General features: G+C 40.8%; 2 protein-coding genes across 2 annotated transcripts in view; both read left to right on the top strand.

Moving 5' to 3' along the window:
• Window positions 1–9,236, top strand: part of LOC138200823 (voltage-gated inwardly rectifying potassium channel KCNH7-like) — a 38,846-nt gene extending 29,610 nt beyond the window's left edge. Inside the window, exons 12-15 of the mRNA XM_069153733.1 lie at window positions 112–273; window positions 1,480–1,636; window positions 4,039–4,219; window positions 5,286–9,236. Of these exons, the coding sequence (XP_069009834.1) occupies window positions 112–273; window positions 1,480–1,636; window positions 4,039–4,219; window positions 5,286–5,612 (827 nt within the window). The 3' untranslated portion in view covers window positions 5,613–9,236. The remainder of the gene's footprint in view (window positions 1–111; window positions 274–1,479; window positions 1,637–4,038; window positions 4,220–5,285) is intronic.
• Window positions 9,237–9,485: 249 nt separating this feature from the next.
• ifih1 (interferon induced with helicase C domain 1) lies at window positions 9,486–21,659 on the top strand. The gene is made up of 16 exons (XM_069153731.1): window positions 9,486–10,027; window positions 10,369–10,540; window positions 10,847–10,993; window positions 11,566–11,616; window positions 13,408–13,634; window positions 14,245–14,455; window positions 15,972–16,189; window positions 16,787–16,888; window positions 18,614–18,737; window positions 18,867–19,082; window positions 19,427–19,683; window positions 19,771–19,920; window positions 20,051–20,212; window positions 20,294–20,487; window positions 20,579–20,672; window positions 21,063–21,659. Exons 1-16 carry the CDS (start codon window positions 9,593–9,595, stop codon window positions 21,258–21,260), a joined length of 2,958 nt encoding a protein of 985 aa, XP_069009832.1. The 5' UTR covers window positions 9,486–9,592; the 3' UTR covers window positions 21,261–21,659.
• The last annotated feature ends 375 nt before the right edge of the window (window positions 21,660–22,034 follow it).

The raw sequence follows: 22,034 nt of genomic DNA, 5'->3' as shown, positions 1-22,034 counted from the left end.
GATTGCAACTTGTTCTTTGTTATTGTTAAGTGAGTGGTGCTCAGTGAGGCCATGTATTCTGTATGGAATATAGTGTTATTCCACTGACTCCAGTTGATTGCTGTTCTACAGGAGAAAACAAGGAAGTGGTTAACGATGTTCAAAGGGAGGGAGAATCTAACTCGTGCCTGAAGGGATGTTCAGTAGTCCTGGGTCCCTCTTCACTCAACGTACCAGTCCTGGACTCAGTTCTTATTGTTGGAAAAAGCTTGGACAGAAGACCATCTTTTGAAGGTAATAGATCTTTTACAGACAGACTGTAATTATGTGGGTCTCATCTTTACTGTTTTGAGAAAAACATGTAGTATGTTAGTGGTTACTGGTTGTTGCAGGGCAAAAACATAATGGCAGTGTCGGAAAGGTAGTGAGGGATCAGGTCCTTGATGCTGCAATAGCTCCTCCTATTGGGTGGTTGGAGAAAATATATGGAGGGGGCCGAGACCTTCCCCAGGCTCCCAAGGCTGGTTTGAGCAGATTCATTGGTTTATATCAAGTTGCAACCTCCAGGGTGGAAAAGGAGAGGCAACACTGAAGTAAGAAAACCTGCATTCCCTGAATGGCCTATTTTGTCGTCCATCTGCACCATCACAAACTAAAAACTCAACAGGGTGACTAAATATAATCACCATCCAATTATTGTACACAGTTAGTGGAAGATTACAAGGCTCACAAAGTTTTTATTGCATGGCTACTGTAGTTAATAGCATCCGATGTTTTCATGACCACCCCAGTACATTTCAACACTAGCCAATTAACTGACCCATTTTTCTACAATAGAGACATGACTATGATCCAGACAACAATTAGGAGACATGATTTTCAAGATGAAGGTATCCAGCCTGTATAAATGGGCCAAGCTTAAAAGACATGAATTTTCAATAATAAAGAGTGTACAGTATCTCTTACTATGCTGGTATCGTTAATACTGATTTGAAATGCAAGTTAGTCCAAAAGAGACATTACAGAAAAGTGCATAACAAAAGATCATTTGAAAATCAGTGTTTTGTATGGACATGGCATATTCCTTTGATAAGACTCTCTAAACAACAAGTGGGGAAATAAATCTGCTGTGACAGACTGAATCTATAGAACTCATCGAGCCAGTACAAAGCCACCTGCACCATCCCATGAGGTAGTTTAATCACAGAACTAACAATCTCTGTTTAAAACCACAAAAGATGCTCAGCACATATCACTGGACTGCAGGCCTAATACTACCATGTGCCCGACAGAGATAACAGTGTTAGTTTGACACTGGAAAACATTGCAATGATAATTCTCCTGGTACAAAGCCATGATAAATTACAACAAAGATCCTACACGCAGCTTTCTTGTGGAGATTAATTACATTCTATTTTAGTGGTGTTTTTGTTTAGTGATGACGTTGTGCTGACCCACATTGGATGGATGTAAAGCATGTGTGTTGGTTTGGTTCTCCAGATCTGTGCTGTGATAAATGGGCCTGTAAGAAGCCTACAGCCTACCTGGATGAGTCAGCACATTTCCAGGACCTGAGAGAGGACGATAATTCTGCCAGTGAAATCACATACGGAGAGGTGGAGCAACGCTTAGGTCAGCTTCAAGAACACTTAAACAGGTACATATTTCTTAAAGTCAATATACAGATGGTTGATCTTCATCTTACTGTCATGAACTATGAATTAGCCCAGAATGTGACCTTTACCAGTTTAAAGTATACCTGCGTGTTGTTTTTCTTCTTTTCAAGCAACATATTGTTCCAAGTCTAAATGATGGTTTTTCTTTTTTATCATTTTCGTCACTGCTCATGAGATAACATCAGAAAGTCTTTGTCTTCGATGGCCAGTTCAGCAGTCTTGCCTGCAGGCCGTATCAGATAGCGGTTATTATATCTAGCCAGGTTATATCTCTCAGGCCACTTGCAGAATAATTGTAACTGTACCAGATTAAGAAAGAGCAGATTTAGACATAAATAAATTCCGAATGATAAACTGAATGATTGAATATTTAGTAACACATTCTGCATCGTGAGTACTTTTGCTTTTGACACATTTGGCTGATAACACTGCATTAATAGGATTTTCAGTGTAGCACTTAAGTGTTTTTACATTATTGAATATCTATCTTGATGCAAGTAAATGATCTAAATATTTTTTCACTACTGTTTGAAAACTGGTTAAAACAGCTCTCAGTTTTTTGGATCAGTTTCTGAGCCAATTTCCACATTTTCTACTGAACAAGCACAGTTGGAAATTGTTTTCATCAAATTCCACTTGGTCAAAAGACAATATGGTGACTTGATCAGAAACTGTAATTTTATCGTACAAGTCACTTTTCATATAAGCGTCTGTGCAGCTGTCGTCTGCATCGTACAGCAATAGATGCACCTGTGTTGTCTATTTATGTCTTGTAAACTCCATCAACTACAACAAGGGAAGCCAGGAGAAAAAGCTCACCGTTGTTGATCAAACCCACAAATGTTAAAGAAATATTTCACCCGTGCGAAGATGGTCTTTGTACAAAACCTGAGTGTCTATGCAATTCTCAAGAAGGCATCTTGAAAAAAAATCATCATCTTGAATATTTCAGGTACATTAACTGGTTTAAACATTTAAAAGGGATGAAGTCTTGTGACTGAACATTTCACTTAATGTATAAACATCTTATGGCATCACGCAACTTTTTATTCTGTATTCTAAGTAAGTAACAGTTAAATTTGTGATTATTCTTATTTACCCATCATTACATTTTAACCCAATTGTTCTAACTTTCACTTAATGAATATGTAGTGCTTTATTTTCTAAAGTTGTTACCTCCCATACTGCTAAAGTAAGCTACAAAACGTACATGAGTAGGTGGAGGAAAGCAACTAGCTGGCAGAAGCTGAAAACAGGATATAACACTGTAGAACCAGAGTACACTAAACACCAAAATGAAGTAGCACAAAGCTCTGTTCTATATTTGAAAGTAGTACTCAGAAAGCTGAGTGAAAACAAAGTATGTCTGAAATATCATATAATGAGAAACAACATATTGTAAGCCACTTTCTCATAACCTACTTGTTCTGATTTGAACAATTAATATGCAAGTACACTAGCTTTCCAAACTTCATACATCTAATTGTTATTATTTTCTGTCCTGGAGAAACACATTGTCCGTAGTTTGAACAACACAGCTGCAGCCAGCAGCCGCTTGAAACGCACACAAATGAACAGCAGGTGGTATTTTTAGCTGGAATTATCACAGAGTGGCATCAGGGTGCCTGAAATACTGGGCTAGCTCATTTTATTAAGCACAAATAAGAATTTCTTTCCATTGCACTATAGGTGACCTTGTTTTTTTCCTCCTAATGCTGGCTGGCTGCAGGATGAGCAGCACTTCTCTATCGTTTTGTGTTTTTGACTAGTCTAAAAAAAAAAACATGACAGAAAGAGAGGTTGTGTGGCATTCTCTGCAACAGATCCATGTAAATAGCTGAAACAAATTCAGTTCGCTGTCCTAACAATGAATGTGTGACTGCTTTTACTTTATCTCTCACTATCCATATCCTGGGAAACAAGGAACATAAAAAGACTGACAAAGTCCACATATTATTTGATGAGATGCAGATGATTAAAAGGTTTTTCAGCATTTCCCAATTTTGTCTGTTGCCCTAAATATAGAGCTTGGATGAAATCTAGTCATAATTAGATTGACCAAGTGCGTATGATGCAGTCATTTCCACAGTAAACGCTGAACTCACACCTCCCACACAAAGCTCATTATCACTCCCAGCAGGAGCAGCGTCTTTCTTCTACTACTCTGGCAGAGTGTTTCCACACCTTCACCATCTCTTCATTTGTCCACGGTTGAGGAGCAGAAGCTCCATCTAGCGCTCAGTGAAGTACAGCTGAGTGAGTGTTTTAGTCATTATCACACTCAGCCAGGATCACACTTGTCAGAATTAAGCATTCATCTCCTCTTGGCTGGGATTATGTCCTGTCAGTTTGTTCTTCTCACTCTTTCTTTGTTCTTGTTAAGGCTGGAGTCTCAGCTGATATCAGATATTCAGACCATCCTGCAGCTGCTGCAGAGACAGCCAACTCTGGGACCTCCTGCCTACAGCACTGTGACCGCCAGTCCGGACTACCACAGACCTGCCGTGAAGGTTCAGCCAGTCGCTCTGACTGCAAGCCATTTTTTCAGCCATACAGGAACTCAAGTAAGAATATTCTGACTTTATTCAGTTTCTTTACATAGTGAGCCTTGTTATTTTTCACTTGCATCGTGCTGAGACCCATGTGCTGGGGATGTCGCCATCCAGTTTTTTTTTTACCCCACATCGCGGGTCCCAATACAATACTTGTACTTTACTACATAAAACAGCTTCACAGTGCACACTTCAAGTTTATTAACATTAAAATTAATCCTTTGTGTATGCTGTAAAGTGTTCAGATAAATGTCCTGCATCCAAGTGTTCCTTGATCTTATTTTTTTTTTTTTTAATTTTACAAAATAACAATGTAAACAAACAAAAAAATGTTGATCCTATTTCCAATTAGTGCAGCAATGATTTTCATGTTGTTTAACAAAATAACCATTCATCAAACTAAAAGACGTCTATAAATAGCTCATCGATTCCACTGAGTGCAGCATTGAATTAAGAACATATTCAAAATGTTTATCATAATCACAATTCCACTTTGATTATAGATTATAGTGTTATAGCTTAACTTTAACATTTACAACAAATACAAATCACAATTATACTTTATCACAGTTGGCATTAGTGATGTCACTGTATTCCTTGTGGTGTTTATATTTTGGGTACTGATTCAAATTAGTGGCATTGAACGTAGTATTGTACTCCACACATGCGCCACATGCCAAGTACACTTTTGGACGCGGCCACAAACTGTCCATCGATGATACCGGTTTGACTGGTGATATAAAACTAAGGATTGGGGCTAATTATGGCTCAAAATAGGCAATACCGTACAGTTTAAAAAAAAAAAAAAAACTACCTTGATTGGCCCCATACTGATTTTTGAGATCAGCTTGGGATATTTCTTCCTCAGGGTTACCTTTACTCTTTTTTTTTAATTGTTAATTTTGCAAACAGTATTTTCTATTTATATAATTTTATTTAACACAGTTTAATAGTTTTCTGGTAAATATAATTCTACATTTGTTAAGTGAGCATTCTTACTTGGTAATACAAAATATTAAATAGATGCAGATGTTGGATGAATAAACTTTATCTTGTATTGTGAAACTCTTCTTTTCAGGGCCCGAACCACAAACTGGAGAGCACCATTCAGGAATCCAAAGACTCTCTGTTGAGCTTGGCCAACATGAATGTGCCGGTCGAGGAGGACAGCCTTACAGCATTTCTTGTACAGAGACATACACAGCAGGAGCAGCAACAACAACAACAACAACAACAGCAGCAGCAGCAGCAGCAGCAGCAGCAGCAGCTCACAGGACACCACCAGTCAGCACTGATCCTTCTTCCAACTGAAATCTCGTCTCCCTCCCCATCACCTTCTTACTCCAACCTCAGCACCACTGGACTCCACAGACCCGTTTCAGACCCAGAGTTTCCGGGGCCCTGAACCTTTCAGCAACACTGTACACTAGTATAGTTGTTGTAATTTTGTAATTACTACGTAGCAATTTTTCTTAATCAGCATGCTGGCACAGACATCTCTATTGTTAATTTGCAGTGGCTTGGTAATAGAAATTAGATGTTCTTTCATTGTGCATGTGGATAAAACACCTGGACATGGAAATAAGACCGTTTTCTGCTGTTGCAGTATAATAACAGTAGTTACATTTTGTAACAGATTCTCTGTCAAACCAGGATTTAGTCATAATAGTGATCAAACTTTTACGCTCGACAAATTTACATGTGGATGCCCGGCTAATCAGGGTGAAGCTATTTAACCCAGTGGAGACTCTACTTCCTCAATCACTACATCTACCTTCTACTATATCTGCAGGGATGCTGGTTAAAAGGCTTCACCTGGTTGTGACAGGAAAATCCCTGCAACACCAAATCAATTTGGTTTGACTGCAGCTTTTTGCTCTGATGGGATCAGCAATTCATCCTGTGATCCTACTACAGATTTGTATCATGCAGGGACAGGTCACATCAGAGTTGGGCCACCAGGCCACACCCAGCCAGAATTAACACCACGTGACCTACTGTCATGAAATCTGGTCTCAGTTCATAGCCGTGTCAGACACAAGCACCAGTCTATGTAGATTCACAACTTTATTCACAAATAAAAAGGCCTGGTGACCCTGACAATCAGTGGGAAGTACTCCATCTACCACCATTGCTCACTTAGCAAGATGATCTGACTGATCTACCTCACACTAGACAGATTCCAGTGACAAGCACTCCAGACATCAGTGCATCATTGAGTAAGGAGGGAAAGACTGGCTCCTCCCACTACAGGGCCACGGCCAACGCAACTCACGAGTCTGTGCAGCAGATGTAGGACGGCTGAAAGCACCAGGAGGTGCAGTGCCCTACAGGTACGAGTCCAGCCAGCTACTCCTCAACACCCCCAGTTAAGCTGAGCATGCTTGTCAAGTATCCAGAGATACCAAAAATACAAGGACTTGCAGCAAGGACAGACTCTCAAAACCCCGTCCATCGTGGTCTGGTGGAAGGAGAAGGTCAGAGTGGCAGCAGCACCACAAAGGTCTCAACACCTGTTTAGAAGTACCGAGTGTGGACAGAAGAAAAACAACACAAAATATGTCGGCTGACGGACGCAGTGACGGTCGTAAGCCACTAGTCCTTTTGCAGCAAGCAAGAGAGAGGGGTCACCCTCCCATACACCGACAGGAAAATTAATGTCCACCAACTGATCCCGTATTGAAAAGTGTTCAGACAAGAATTTGCCAACAGCCCTGTCAAGCCTTTTCTAACCCTTTCATGCCTGGTCTGAGGAGGGAGGTCATCTCTCCAGCGCCGAGTATCAACAGAGAGCAGCTACAGTATTACTCGCAGCCGCAATTGATCGGTCAGCTTGCTAAACTCCGAGGTAACGGACAAAAAGAGATGGAAGCTTCTGCAGAAGACTATAAACGGTGGATGGAGGCAGCTCTTTGCTTTGACCAGTGCAGCCTGACACTTGGAAACAAGGATGTGAGCCAAACGTAGCGCCCTGCACTGCCGTGTCCTTCATAGATGTGAGAGTACCTGAAGTATGAGGAGGCGACTCTGTCACAACAGGAAAATGATGACAGAGTCATTCTTCATCCGGCCGCTGATGTCATTGCATAGCACCCGACAGACGGTGGAAACACAGACTGTGAACTTCCTCCGCTGGGACAAAGGATGTTGCATGATACAGTCCACATTGAGAGCCTCAACAGTCACTGATGAACCTGGATATTGATATTAGAACCTTTAAAGAGTCTAAAGCCCGAGTGGGTTACATATATACAGATCATAGCATTGAGAAGGCCTGAGCCTGCAAATGAACAGACCATACATACTATTTGTTGCAGCTATTAGTTTAATACAGCATTATTACAAAGGTTTTCTTATCCTTCGTTGTATGCCTGTCTTCTCTGAAGTATGACTCAGGGGTTATGGACAATTGCACTGCGATACACAGTACAGTATCAAGCATACTACAGTTTCATTCTTCAAACAATGTGCATTATTACTGCAATCACTGATGTGCACCCATACTGTACAACATTAAGCCAACAAAACACACCATACACGCTTGTCTGGACAAATATCATAACATGCAGATTTGAACATTGTCTGCTGTTATCCCAGAGCTCGGCCTCCGATCAGCAAGTATGATGTCGGCATTTCTACAAAGCAGTGCATGTTTTTTTTTGTTTTTTATATATAGACATATATATATATATATCTACATATTTACTGTTTTGCACTGCTTATGAGCCCAAAGTAGCACATTACAATATAAAATGATGTCAGCATTCTTGTCTCTTTTGGGGTGGATTTAGAGGATGTTTGGGGATGAGGGAAGATGGTACTTGTGCATAAACAGGCTCCAGGGAGTGTCTTGTGCCTATACAACCAATCCAAATGCTAAATCAGCATCTTTGTGTATAACTAACCATAAATCAACAACTCATATCATTTCCCTATACCGTTTTTTTTTGTGGCAGTGTACATTAAAGGTAAATTATTGTTAGACAGTTGTAGAAAATGAATATATCACATTGCCAGGTGTAAAAAAAAAAAAAAAAAAAGATTTTTTTTTTTTTTTTTTTTTTTTTTTTTAACTGAATAAATTCAGAACGAGAAATTCTATAGAAAAAACAGAGTAGTGCATATGCTTGTTTTGAAGCTGTGGGAGCAATAAATGAAAACACAGTTACAGTTGTTTCACTGGCGTTTCCTTTTTTAAACAGTGTATTTATTGTTTGTGTGTACAGAACAAAGAGATGAACGGATTAATTATTCCAGGGGTCCAAGATGAATGTGTGTCCTTCAGAGAGGTCAGGGATTATTGTACAGTATTATGTTTGCTGCTGTCGTTGGTTGCATTGGGAATATTATCTGGGTTTACAAGGGATGGGCTCTTTTAAGGAGGGATGTAACGCTGAGCATGTGCTAACTTCACATTAACCGATATCACTACTACAGAGTTAAGGTGTAGTGTGAGTTGAGAGATTAACATGGGGGTACTCATGTGGAGTAAAGGGGAGATAAATTAATAGTTTAAAATAAGTAAAACACATCTTCTGTACTAAACAGTAAGATTAAAGATTACGTACTCTTTTAACTAGAAAAAAAATCCTCGGCCTGCAGTGCATGAATTAAACAAATATAAGCAGTGGTGAGTTCACATCATAGATGCCAAAACGCAATCACAAAATATTTCATTAAAAACTAAAAGATTTTGCAATGGATACATTTTGCAAGAAAATCCATCTGAAATGGGACCTGACAGGTTGGAAACTGGTTTAATCAAATGCATTGTGTTGTATTTTAAAATCTTGTTCTATTATCCACCATGTCAACTCTTCATATTAAATCCAACTAAAGCTGTCAAATAAATGTAGTGCAATACAGAGTACAATATTTCTCAATGAAATGTGGTGTTGAAGTATAAAGTAGCATCAAATGGAAATATCCAAGTAAAATATGTTTGGATCAAAATTGGACGTAAGTACAATACTTCGTTACTTTCCAACACTCGGTATGAAAAGTGAGCACCAGATCTCTGTATAACTGTATTCATCCCTAAATAAAGTCATGAAAATACTGTTACAACAATGTTATATTGATGGTAAAAAAGAAAAGACACAAATAGTCACGTTAGGCCGCAGCTTGAATATTATAAACTTAGTGCTTATCAATAGAAGACAGCTGTAAATGCCTCAGTCAGGACATGAAGATGTTTGTAGAGCTTCTTCGAAGTACTACTATGGTCCAATAGCGATATCTAGTGGCCACTTTAAATATTGGTAGTTTGGGATTAAACGAAACTGAAAGGTTTCGCTTTCCCCGACATCAAACTGACTCATCGTACCGGTGGGGTAGTTTCTCCCGACCGGAGCCAGTCCAGTGCTGTCAGTAAAGTGAGCCGTGATGGCTGCTGAGGCCGATGAAACACGGGAGGGCCTCATCAAGGACTTCAGGCCGAGGCTGCGGGAGGCCATGAAGGTGGAGCAGGTCGTGGAGCGGTTGCATTTCATCAAAACCGAACAGAAGGAACAAATCAGACAGAAGTGGCGCACCGAGGGGAACAGTGCGGCTGCAGACGTCCTCATTGACGCCGTCCTGAAGAGGCCTCATGACCCGGGATGGTTCAGGGCGTTTGTTGACGCCTTGTTAAACGCAGGCTGTGACTATGCAGCCGACTACATGCAGTCAAAGATCCCAGAACCTGAGGAGGAGGCGGAGAATGACAGATGTGTCCTGCTGATTCGTCTACTGTCTCCCAGCCTTGTGGACATGAACACAGAAAATGTGTGTCGGCAATGTTTGGCTGACGGCCTCATCACACAGGCCGACGATGACATGGTAAGTACACTGTTGAGTCGGTGAGCTGTCATCTGCTGGTTCATCTTAATGTTGATCAGCTATAATGATCAAAGAACGATGATGAAACGTTTCCAGTAGTCACAATCTCCAGTCTGAATACGTAAAAAAAAAAAAAAAGTGCAAAACTGTTGTCATATGAGCTCTAACTTCTGCCTTTAAACTATTTTTACAATCCAAAATCCCCCTGCATGTCTTTTCGGTTACTGACCACAAGGTGGCAGACCAATGCACCTAACAGTTTGGTTACAGAGGGGGGAGTTCAGCACCTCACTCTCGATTGCGTAACAAATGTACTTCACTTATCATGTTCATGCTTTTAGATTAAAGCTGAAATAACAAACCGAGGAGCGATGAGTGGAGCCAGTGAACTTCTGAGAAGGGTTGTTACAGGTCGCCCTGGATGGTTTTCCAATTTTCTGAAAGTTCTGCGCGTCACTGAACACAAGCATCTGTACGAGCTGACGGGAGGCTCACCTGACTGTCACACACCAGGTGACTAATTTCTACTCCTGGAGCACACACCCATTACAAGAAATACAATGAGGCTTTTGGCAAAGAAAGTCTCAGGGTTTGGTTGATTGTGTAAAGCATATGAGCGACTACAAAAGTAGAGGGCATACAGTATCTTTAATCCAACTTAATTAAACTTAGGGATGGACAATTATAGTGTTATCAGCAATTATAAATACTAATCTTTCATAGACTTAAAGCCACTTTCTTATTACAGTCTTGTAGAATAATATTCTTAATCCCAAAATGGTTTTTTTTTGTGTGTTGTATTTTTCTATTTCTTATTAGTATCAGATGAGAAAGTGGCTCCACTGAAAGATGAAGCTGCAGGAAGTGAATCTGCCACCGAGACGAGTCCAGCAGCAGCTGAAAGCTGTGGCGACCCAAAGGTTATCGACATCAGCGAAACCGAGAAGTCTCAGGATGGCGACGCAGGTCTGTTCACTAATCAGACAAACAAATATATTAAGATCTTGATGCTGACGTGATGAGCACTGATCTGGGATCCAGATTTAGTACATACTGAACAAGTTGACATTCATGCCATCTACAGTATGTCACTCTTAATCTCAATGGGATGTTTCCCTCATCATTTCACATGTAATGGTTCCATAGACACATATCTGACAACACTATTTCAGAAATGAAAACTGCCTACGAGTCGATGTGTGGATTAATATGAGTGACTGGGACGTTGTTTCTGGTCAATGTTTTATCAAATGCAATATTTAAAAGTACTGCTAACCAAATTCAGCTAACTTCCTTTCTATTGAAGAGCCAACATAAATCCCAGACAGACGTGTCTTTAAGCTCTCGCAAGTAAATCTAGAACTATCTGCAGATCCCTAAAAGGGATGGTCAGCAGAATGAAGCGTTTTAACAATTTTGGTGAACTGAGCCTTCCCAGCAGCTGGTGCTGCTGTCACAGTGAACAAGGTTAGGATGCCTCATCTTGCCTTTCACGAGTGTGATTTTTTTTTTTCTTCCATTGGTTCATATCTTTTCAGACCTGTACACAAGCAATGAGCCGCCCAACAGCCTGGAGCCCTCGCAGCCAGGTGGGACTGATTCACCCTCACTCGCCCGGTTGATCATGTTTAAGTATTTGCAGTATGGTGGTAATCTTAAAAAAAACAGTGTTCTTGTTCTGCCAGTAGACCACACACAAAAAACAAGTCATAGCCAAGAAAAATGAACATTAGGTCTGCAGGAAGTGTCCTAAAGGCAGAATGAGTGTAGCTGCAACAGTGGTGGAACATTTCTCCATCCTGCCTGCTTCACACCAATGAATAAGTTCCATGTGTGCCATGATGAACCACATAGAGGTCAGAGAGGACAGAGGATAGCAAGCGCTTCAAATTGAAACCACATGCCAACACTGTATGGGCGAATTGTAAAGAAATGTTAAGGGAACAGTGTAATTGAAGTCACTGTGGATTCTTGCCTTCCTCTGCACCATTAGGTTTATATCATGTTTAATTTGGATTATTTTAATGGCTGTTCCTTCGCCATCACCTCTCTTTCCAGCGTGCTCTTATAAAGTGCATTTCTGACATTGTCTTCACATAAGACATGATTGCTTCAGGGTACATTCAACCCAGAAGATAAATACGGACTAATGAAGCATTTAAAATAATATTGTAAATTGAGGAAAGTCATTTAGGATTTTTTTTTTTCTTTTATATTAGTTTCTCAACAGGCATAAGGCTCTAAACCTTACTAGAGTGGAGGGTTCAAACAGAGCAGATTACATGCAAGACTTCTTCCACCCTGCAGGGCATGTGCACAAATGTTTGTGTTGTGATTGTTTACTTTCCTTCTTGTATAATTGTACTGTCCAGAAACTGCTGTTAAAAGTTAAGGGGGCACATAAACCACCCTTCACTTCTTGTTGCTCTTAAAGCTCTATCTCGCCATCGCTACAGACTTGTATTTACTTTCATGAAGTTTCTTAAAACAACACTTTAACCTCCGGCATACCAATCCCGAGGAGGAAAATTAAAAGCTGTCTGCGCTGAAACAAAAAAAAAAAAAGAACTTTGTGAGGTTTTGAACTCAACTGCAGGGAAACTTTGAGTTGAGTGGAAAGGGTTAGCAGAGCGGGGGGGGACGTGCACATTGTGCACGGTGCCTTAGTCATGTTATTATCCGCTGCCGAGACAGGCCAAATGAGTCACAGCCGGCCGGCAACTTCTAGTCTGACTAAAGTGGATCAACGTAGCTGCAAAGAGAACAATGAGACAAAACGCTGCCACGTACAAGAAACAGGGAGAATATTAATGAAGCGACATGTGATGACGTCACACCAGGACGATTTCTAAGTACATGCAGTTCCCTGTTTTATTGTGACTTCCCGTTTTAGCGTTATAATGATGTCATAAAAGGTCAGATTACGTATATTGACTTGAACAATTGCATGTGGCGCACACATTGGTCTGCTTTTGGCAGCGTTTTTAGATCTATCAGCGGTATGGTTCGCGTTAGGCAAAAAAATGGTCCAATAGTGGCTCTCTGACATGATTTATAGTGCACAGTGTTCATACCACAACGACACACAACGTGGTTTTAAGGGTCCTCCATTCAGTGCTTATGTTCGTTCATTGTGGTTTAAAATCGGTCATTCAACAATGAGCAATTGTTTAGTGTTCAAGCTTTGAATGGAGAGCATCTTGCATGATACAGTTGTATAAGGTATGTGTATGTTTTGTCATTTTAATAGCAGCATTAAGAGGACATTCCACTACGTTACCAAAACCACAAGCAGTCTTTTCCTGTTGGTAACGTCTTTAATGTGAGTCGCCGACATGGACACGAGTTTCGTCTGTCTGAGCCGCTGCTCTGCGTTGCAGATGGAAGCGACTTAGGAGCTGCAGCCAGAGGCCCAGAAAGAGCTGATATTGTTCTTCGAGATTATCAGATGGACGTCGCTAGACCTGCCTTGGAGGGGGAAAACATCATCATATGCCTCCCGACAGGAAGCGGTAAAACCAGAGTTGCAGTTTATATTACCAAAAAACATCTGGACAGCAGGAGGGCGGAGGGGCAATCAGGGAAAGTGGTCATCCTGGTGAACAAGGTACGACCATCCCAGTCAGCTCTACCTGACTTATGGGTTTGTACTATTATGCTAACCTACTTCTGTCCATTTCAGTTCTAAAGAAAACATGCAGTCAATTTGCACATGTGGGCCAGCTCACCACAAATTACATGCCATAAGGTTTAGATATTCGCCTGCACTTTGTTACTATCTGGCACATGTGGGATCTGCTCTGAGCTGGAAAAAAGCCTCCATTTTGGATTAAAGGTTTTCCAGCTATAAAACTATTTAGTTTTAAAAAAGCAGTTATCTTATATGACTGGAGCTGATCATAGTGGTTCAGTCTTCACTACTGAAAAGAGCACAACAATAACTTGTGACTGCGTAGAAAAGGGAATGTCTTCTCCCTTTGTAAAAATGAACCATAAAATGATTTTAAATCATTGCCAAGCTAATTTGAAACCAAACCCTGCCTTAACCAAAGTGTGAAACATTCCCAGACATATTTATCTGTAGTCACAAACAAACACCCCCTTAAATCATCGGGAGCTGTGTAGTAAAAGAAACAATGCAGATATTTATATTTGTTGAATTTTTTGACTATGTGGCATCAGCATCATAAAAGTTCATGTGCTCTGGTGCCCTGCAGATTCCTCTTGTTGAGCAGCATTATTCCGCCGAGTTCTTGCCCTTTCTGAAGCACAAATATAAAGTGGAGAGAGTCAGCGGAGACTCCCAGCTCAAAATCTCTTTCACAGAGATTGTGGAGAAAAATGACATCATCATTTGCACGGCTCAGATTCTGGAAAACTTCTTGGAGAGGTCCACGAAAGGAGAGGATGAAGGAGTGAACTTGAGCGGTATGACTTTTCAACAGGATTTCACACACACAAGTTAATCTAACACAAGAGGAAGGGGGTCACAATCATGAAGTTTTTAGTTGATGATTAATAACAATTGCGATTAATGCTTTTTCTGTTCATTTTATGCCACTATTATTGTGTAATCCTAATCATTGTTTAATACAATTAATGAAGAAGAGCCAATTATTGGCATAAAAAAAAAACATTTAAAATTGCCTTTTAGGGTTTGTAAACAAAAAATTGCACAGGGCAGATATGACCTAAATAACAACTTTATTTTACAAAGCCTATCACTAAAATATACAAAGAAAATACTGACAATGAAGGTGCCAATAATCAAAATAAACCATGTACTATGTACTGTGGGGCTAATTCTCCACACCATTAAAATAAAGAAGAGGGCACAACGAGAGGACATCACTAAGAGTCAAACCTCAAATGGGGGAAAACAACATAGGAAAACTAGAGTTTGAAATATAATATGTCTGTTAGTTTCATCCAGCTGTTGATACACATGAATGGAAACCATTCTAAAGGTTATGCAACATTATTCCTGTCAGCTCAAATAATCACAATCAGGCGGTTATGTTATAATTGCGAAAGGCCTACCAAGAGTTTCGCAGACCAATAATTTCCTTTGATTTCAGTAAACTTAGTCACACAAAGACTAATGCACACTCAAGAGTAAACAGGGTCATAACATCTCTACATTTAAAAAGAATCAAATAAAAAATCTTTTGTTAAAATCTGTCCTGGCTTAAACTCCAGACAGTGACAGGCTCTGGAACAGAAAGCCGCCCAGAGGACTCGGAGCAGCATCTCCCCTGACAGGATCTTGTCAAAGTCTCTGCTGTTCACTCCTGTTGGCACTCACCAGTCCAAGGTGGAATAGCCACCTCAGTGGAACATATGCTGTTTGTTGAAACGCCTGAAAGCATGTCGGCTTTTTTTCTCTCTCCTGGTTTCCAGGCCACACGTCTGTTCAAGCCATCAGTGTGTGGCTGATCAAACTCACATGAGAGCTTCCATCTCCCTCAATACATCAAGCTGACACTCTCCATACTCCTTTCCTCCAGGGACACATTTGAATTACTCCGGTTAAAACTTCTACATGTGAAAGATGCACCTTGCGTCTACTTGTATAAAACACAGAATACCTCAAGTTATTTTTGAAGCAGTTTTCCAACACGCGTGTTATTGTGTGGCTTAAACTGCTGCGTCAAAAGTTCCTAGAAAAGTGCTGGTTTGTGTGAAAGGATCTCACTTCCAGAGAGATGCTATAATCTGTGAGGGAAATCACCCGTTTTATTTAAGAAACATAAATAAATAAGGTGGTGGAAATTGTAGGTATTTGTTTTTAAGATTTGAGCAGCTTTGTAAATGTTTTTCTTTCAACAAAGCAAGCAGAAATTAGACTAAACAGCACTGTCCTACCAAAGAACCATTGAATAATATATAGTGAAATACTGCCCGTTCATTTATATGTTTGGTTTTGTCTCTTCTGCTCATGTAGATCTGACACTGATTGTAATAGATGAGTGTCACCACACTCAGAAAGGAGGCGTCTACAACCACATAATGATGCGCTACCTGAAGCAGAAGCACAAGAACTTGAAGCTGAAGAAGGAGCAGAAAGCCCCGTTGCCGCTCCCTCAGATCCTGGGCCTAACTGCCTCACCGGGGGTCGGGGGGGCCACCAAAATGGAGAAAGCTGAGGAGCACATACTGCGCGTAAATACTGTTTTCAGCTTTCAGTCCGCACCTAAAATTGTTAGGAAATATGAGCCTGCGTGGGCCAAATATGAGCTAATGTTATCTAATAGCAACGACAGAGGCTGTGGTTTTTTAAAGTCTGATTATTATATCCCATCTGACACAGTCTGAGCAAAAATTGGTCATCAGCAGAAGAAAAATTATTGCAGAGCTTTTTTACTCTTCTGCAATAAATTCATTTCCATTTTACAGTTCTTGCTTTAACTGTGTCCAAACCTAATATATTTACATGCCAAGATAAAAACCTATTCTTTTGTTCATGTCACTTTTTCTTCTTTTACTAATTTAAGCCCTGCCACAGTTTTTCTGCCACAGTCATCGAGGATCTTTATTCATCCAGCCAAGCTGTTTCCAATGTTCCACACTGCCTCTGCACACAGGGAAGCCATAAAGTTTCCCGCTGCCACAAAAGTTTAAAAAAAACCTTAAACCAACAACGTGGTTTTAACTCTGTTGGACACACAGAAATGGAGTAAACACATTCTGTACCACTAAAATCAAGAAGTAGGATTTTCATTAATTCTGACACTCAATATCTTTTTATCTCCTTTATAGATTTGTGCAAACTTGGATGCTTCCAAAATCATGACAAGGGGCCTCGGAGAATTCAAAAAGGAGCCAAGGAAAATAATTGTAAATGTTGAAGACAGAAGAGAGGTACAGATTTTTGGGAGATTTTCCTTTGGTGGTGCTATGGGTTAGCTCTGCTCCAAATTAGTCCTCAGTTATGAGAAACATGTTTGTTTGCTTGTTGATTACTCCTTATGGGTTTATTATGATAATCCTTTTTCATTTTTGGAGAGCACTTAGTAAAAATGTGTTCTTGGCTATAGTTATTGTTACACGTGATTCATATTAGTTACTGTGCATGGGCAGTTTTTGAGGCCATGTAATGTACAAGTGTAAAAAAAACAAGGGTTTCATTAGGAGCAAGTTGGCTCAGTATGTGCTGTGGTTTCAGCTGTATTTACATGTAGAATATAACTTGGTGAGAAAGTTAGAAGTGACGTATCGTTGTCTCAAAGCGTAAAACCTCCATCTCCAACTGACACCTGCCTGAATGAGCAGAGAACCTCCGCCCACCCGTTTCAGTCGGGTTGCCAGGTTGTGGTGACGCCTTTCTAAGTTGTCTGCAGTGTGTGGACCGTGTTTGTGAACTGGGATTCATTAATGATCTGGTGACTCCCGGTGAGCCTCGGCCAAGCATACAGAAGTCAGAAACTCCCCGTGTGACGGTTCTGCACATAAAGTTTCAAGGCCGTTAACCCTAACCGGCGGCCTCGACATCCAGGAGGGCCGGGAAACGCTGGAGGTTTGACCTTTCCACTCAGGGCTCTGCTGCCAGTCACCAACACCTGGACCAGTCACCAACACCTGGACCACTCACCAACACCTGGACCACTCACCAACACCTGGACCAGTCACCAACACCTGGACCACTCACCAACACCTGGACCAGTCACCAACACCTGGACCACTCACCAACACCTGGACCACTCACCAACACCTGGACCAGTCACCAACACCTGGACCACTCACCAACACCTGGACCACTCACCAACACCTGGACCACTCACCAACACCTGGACCAGTCACCAACACCTGGACCAGTCGACCTACAGTCCCACACACCTTTTAATGGCGTCGTCATAGACGGAGAGCGAAATCACGGCTTACCGAGTCGGTTTGTGTGGTTGAAGCCGTCCTGTCGGTGTCCGGGCCGGTTCTCCGGTTACCAGTTCCAGAGTCAGGCAGTAGTCTTTGGACACGCAGTGTTCAAGTCATCCACAATAATCCATCCAGATTTTCTTAAAACGTCTCCTGAATTGTCGTGCGCTGTACTCGTGAAGAACCGGGCCTTCACCGGAAGGAGTCCCACCGAACCGGCCGGTGACTTCATAACGTGAACATTAGCTATATTAGCCGTGTTGATCCACAGCCGGTGTTTCCAGGTTGTCTTTGGTTCTCTACATACGGACGTTCACTGAGGAACAAACGGTCTATTGTGATAGACCCACCGAGCTGAGTTACCAAACATTTGCGCGCGGGCTAACAGGAAGTGGAAGTCAGGTCAAGGTTCAACGCGGCTGCGCTCATTGGCTGAATCAGGTCACATGTCTTGTCTTTATGCTTTTTTTTAAGTTTGGTCTATTAATTTAGGCTATTGATTCATTTTCAAGTGGTAATTCATAGTTTTTACATATTGAAAAAAACAAAACCCACGAATAACCTTAAATGATAAATAATCCCCTCACCTAATAGTACATTTGTTTAACAGGACTTTGTTTTATGGTCGTTTTTTGTTGAACATTACTTTAGTTTCATTTTAAATCAGTAGTGTACTTATTTTTGATCGTGTTTTAATCCCCCCCAAAAATTCAGGATCCTTTTGGTGATGTCATCAAGAAAATCATGAATGCCATTCACACCCATGCTGAGCTGACTCCCACCTGTGACCTTGGCTCTCAGAATTATGAACAGTGGGTTGTTCAAAAAGAACGACAAGGTGAGCACAGATTGTTTTGCTTATCTTGAGAAACTAACTGTCTGTTCAGCCTCCCCCTTTTTTTTCTTCCTTACTGATAACAACAAGTTGTTCTGTGGGGATCTTAAAATGTTTCTCACTCCATTTTAGCTGCAAAAGAGGAAGATCAGGGAGTGCGAGTGTGTGCAGATCACCTTCGACAGTACAGCGAGGGCCTGAATCTAAGCAACACCATTCGCATGCGTGATGCCTTCAGTTTCCTGAACAAATACCAGGAGGAGGAGATGAAGAGAAAAACAGCTCCAGACGAGGAGCAGAACATCCAAATCACAGATACGGAGAGATTCCTCTTCAACTTGTTTAAAGGTATTGTGTTATATCACCAAGAAAACTGAAACAAACTCGTTTTTATGTTTTTTAAAGTAATAGTTTGATCGGGGAAAATACTTTTTTTTGCTTTCAATACAAATAAATTTCAGTGGTGGCCCGGTTACGTTACAGCAACAAAAAGACGTCAAGAAGTTGCTTCCAGCCAAACAAAGCTTGAGTTTAAACACATCATTTACAGGAGGGAGCTCTACATTGGCCGGTCATTTTGCTAAGATGAGCTAACCTGCTTATGGCTGAGACAGGAGATTTAATTATTCTGTAACTCTTAACAAGAAACACATTCTTTAATGATTCACTTCTTTAAAATCTATGTCCTGCAGACAACAAGAAAGAGCTGGAGGCGCTCGCTGGGAACCCAGAGTATGAAAATGACAGCCTGTCAAAACTGAGAGCTAAAGTTCTGCAGGAGTTCAGCAGCAGGGAGGAACCCAGAGGGATCATTTTCACCAAAACACGTCGCAGTGCCATCGCTCTGGATCAGTGGATTCAGGAAAACTCCAAGTTTGCTGACATTAACGTGAAATCTTCATATGTTATTGGAGGAGGAGACCAAAGTCATGTCAAACCAATGACAGCTGTGAGTGGACATCACACAAAGCACCCTACAGTTGCACTTCAGATTTAACTTGCTCTTAACCTTTTTACACAAATTTGTGTAAATCAGGCCGAGCAAAAGGACGTGTTGAAAAAGTTTGGCAACGGCGATGTGAACCTGCTGATTGCTACCACAGTGGCAGAGGAAGGCTTGGACATACCAGCCTGCAATTTTGTTATCCGATATGGCCATGTGACAAATGAGATCGCCATGATTCAGGTCAGTGATGTGATGACATGTAAGTCAATGATCATTACTTCTATGTCCGGTAACTAAAGCATCTTCTTTGTATTACAGTAAAACATTAATGCAGTTGTTTATTATTGACTATATATATAAACTATTGCAGGCTCAAGGCAGAGGACGAGCTGAGGGCAGCAGTTACACTGTGGTCGATGTGAAGAACTCCGGGGTGGCTGAAAAGGAGTGTGTCAATGAGTACCGCAAGAGCATGATGGACAAAGCCATTGACAAAATCAGAGTCTTAAATCAGGCGGACTATAACAAACGGGTATGTTCACTCAAATGTTCTGAAACCTGTTCAACCAAAGCCCACATTGCGGTAAGAATGTTTTTTTTTTCCTTTCATAAGATTAACGAGTTTCAGATTCAGGCCATAGTTGAGGAGAGAGTGAGAAATAAAAAGAAGAAGAAGAAGGACATGAAGAATGAGAACCCGTCTGATGTGAAGTTTAGCTGTCGAAGCTGCAGCAAACATGTCTGCAGCGGTGAAGACATCCAGATCATCGAAGACATGCACAGAGTCAATGTTACATCCCAGTTCAGGTCAAATTTACAATTCAAAACGGACTTCAACATCATTCTGAACTGTTTTTAATTGTGCTCAGATGATTAATTATGCTGTATTTGTTTACAGTGATCTTTTCATTCTGAGAGAAAACACTTCTCTTCAAAAACGACTTCTGGATTATGAGACCAACGGCGTCATAGCATGCAAAGACTGTGGGCAGGTAAATTTATTTCAGACTTTTCAATTGTTTGGTACACTAAGTTTTTTTAATTGGGATTTTTGCTTACTTGCATATAACATACATGCAGCATGGCAGCATTCATACCCACTAGTTTCTACGTTGGTGTGCAGCTTTTTCATCAGAGTAACAGAAAAGTAGGAAATTAGTGAAATGTTTTCAGCACTAAAATTGTATATTGAGAAATGTGAGTCAGACAGTCGCATGACATACAGCTGCTATTATGATTACATGTGTTTTATTTGAGCCCATGTTTCCATCATTTAATTATTTTCTGGGCACCATTTGACCAACTAGCCTCCCTCACTTGATGAATAGATCTGCAGTGCCGTGTTGCTCCTGTTTTGTGTTAACGTCTATCCTCCGCTGCAGAGTTGGGGATCAATGATGGTGTACCGTGGGATCGATTGCCCCTGCCTCCATGTGAAAAACTTTGTGGTGGATTTAAATGGAATAAAGATTAGCAAATGCACCAGGTGGGGGGAACTCACCATCAAGTTTCGTGACTTTGACTACGCTGAACATGGAAGCCGGCTGGTAGAGGGTTCAGACGATGAGGAATCGATGTAAAGTCACTAATAATCAAGCCGACACTGATTCCTGTTGTGTTCTTATCATAACTATGCAGCTTGCACAGCATGAGTGACTATACCCATCACACTGGTACATGCACTTGCAATGCTTTGAGTGTTTCCTTATCAAGATAAGTGATGCTAATGGTGATGGATTTCAATATGTCTGTTAGGACAAAATAGTTTCCCATTTTATTAGCAAAGGTATTATTGAAAAATATAATAATAAACACATTGTCAAACAATTAATTTGCACTGAGATTGCTTGTGTAGGGGATAACATAGTATGTTGGATTCAATACAACACTGTACCGGTCACTATGTATTTGTGTGAATGGTGTAAAATGAACTGGAAAAATGAATAATAATAAAAAAAAATCCTTGTTTTCTTCTCAAACCTCTGGTCTCTTGAGATGGAGCCACTGAGCTTGTGATCGCCCCTCAGAGCCCACCTGTCAACACACATGCACACAAACAGGTGCTGTTGATTTTCCAACAGTTAGTGAGTCACAACTATGAAATAGCAGCTTGGCTATTTTTAGAAGTATTTCTTTCAAGCATTGTTTCAGCATACAGAAGCTGTGTGACCTGATGGTGTGGAACAAGCATAAGCATGCAAGTGGAATATCTGAGTTCACTTTCTGGTTTCTAATGCTTCTTTTTATATTATGAATTCTGTCACAATCTCACAACTGTCTCTTCCTTAACACCTCACTTTTTCCAGACGGTGAAAAAAACAGCACAATTATTATGGTTTCTCTCAATCCAGTTT

Source organism: Embiotoca jacksoni, unplaced genomic scaffold (genome assembly GCF_022577435.1).
Source record: "Embiotoca jacksoni isolate LCO1_2020_lvr unplaced genomic scaffold, fEmbJac1.0.p SCAF_2, whole genome shotgun sequence".
NCBI classification, from domain to species: Eukaryota; Metazoa; Chordata; class Actinopteri; family Embiotocidae; genus Embiotoca; species Embiotoca jacksoni.
This window is presented reverse-complemented; position numbering and strand designations above follow the sequence as displayed.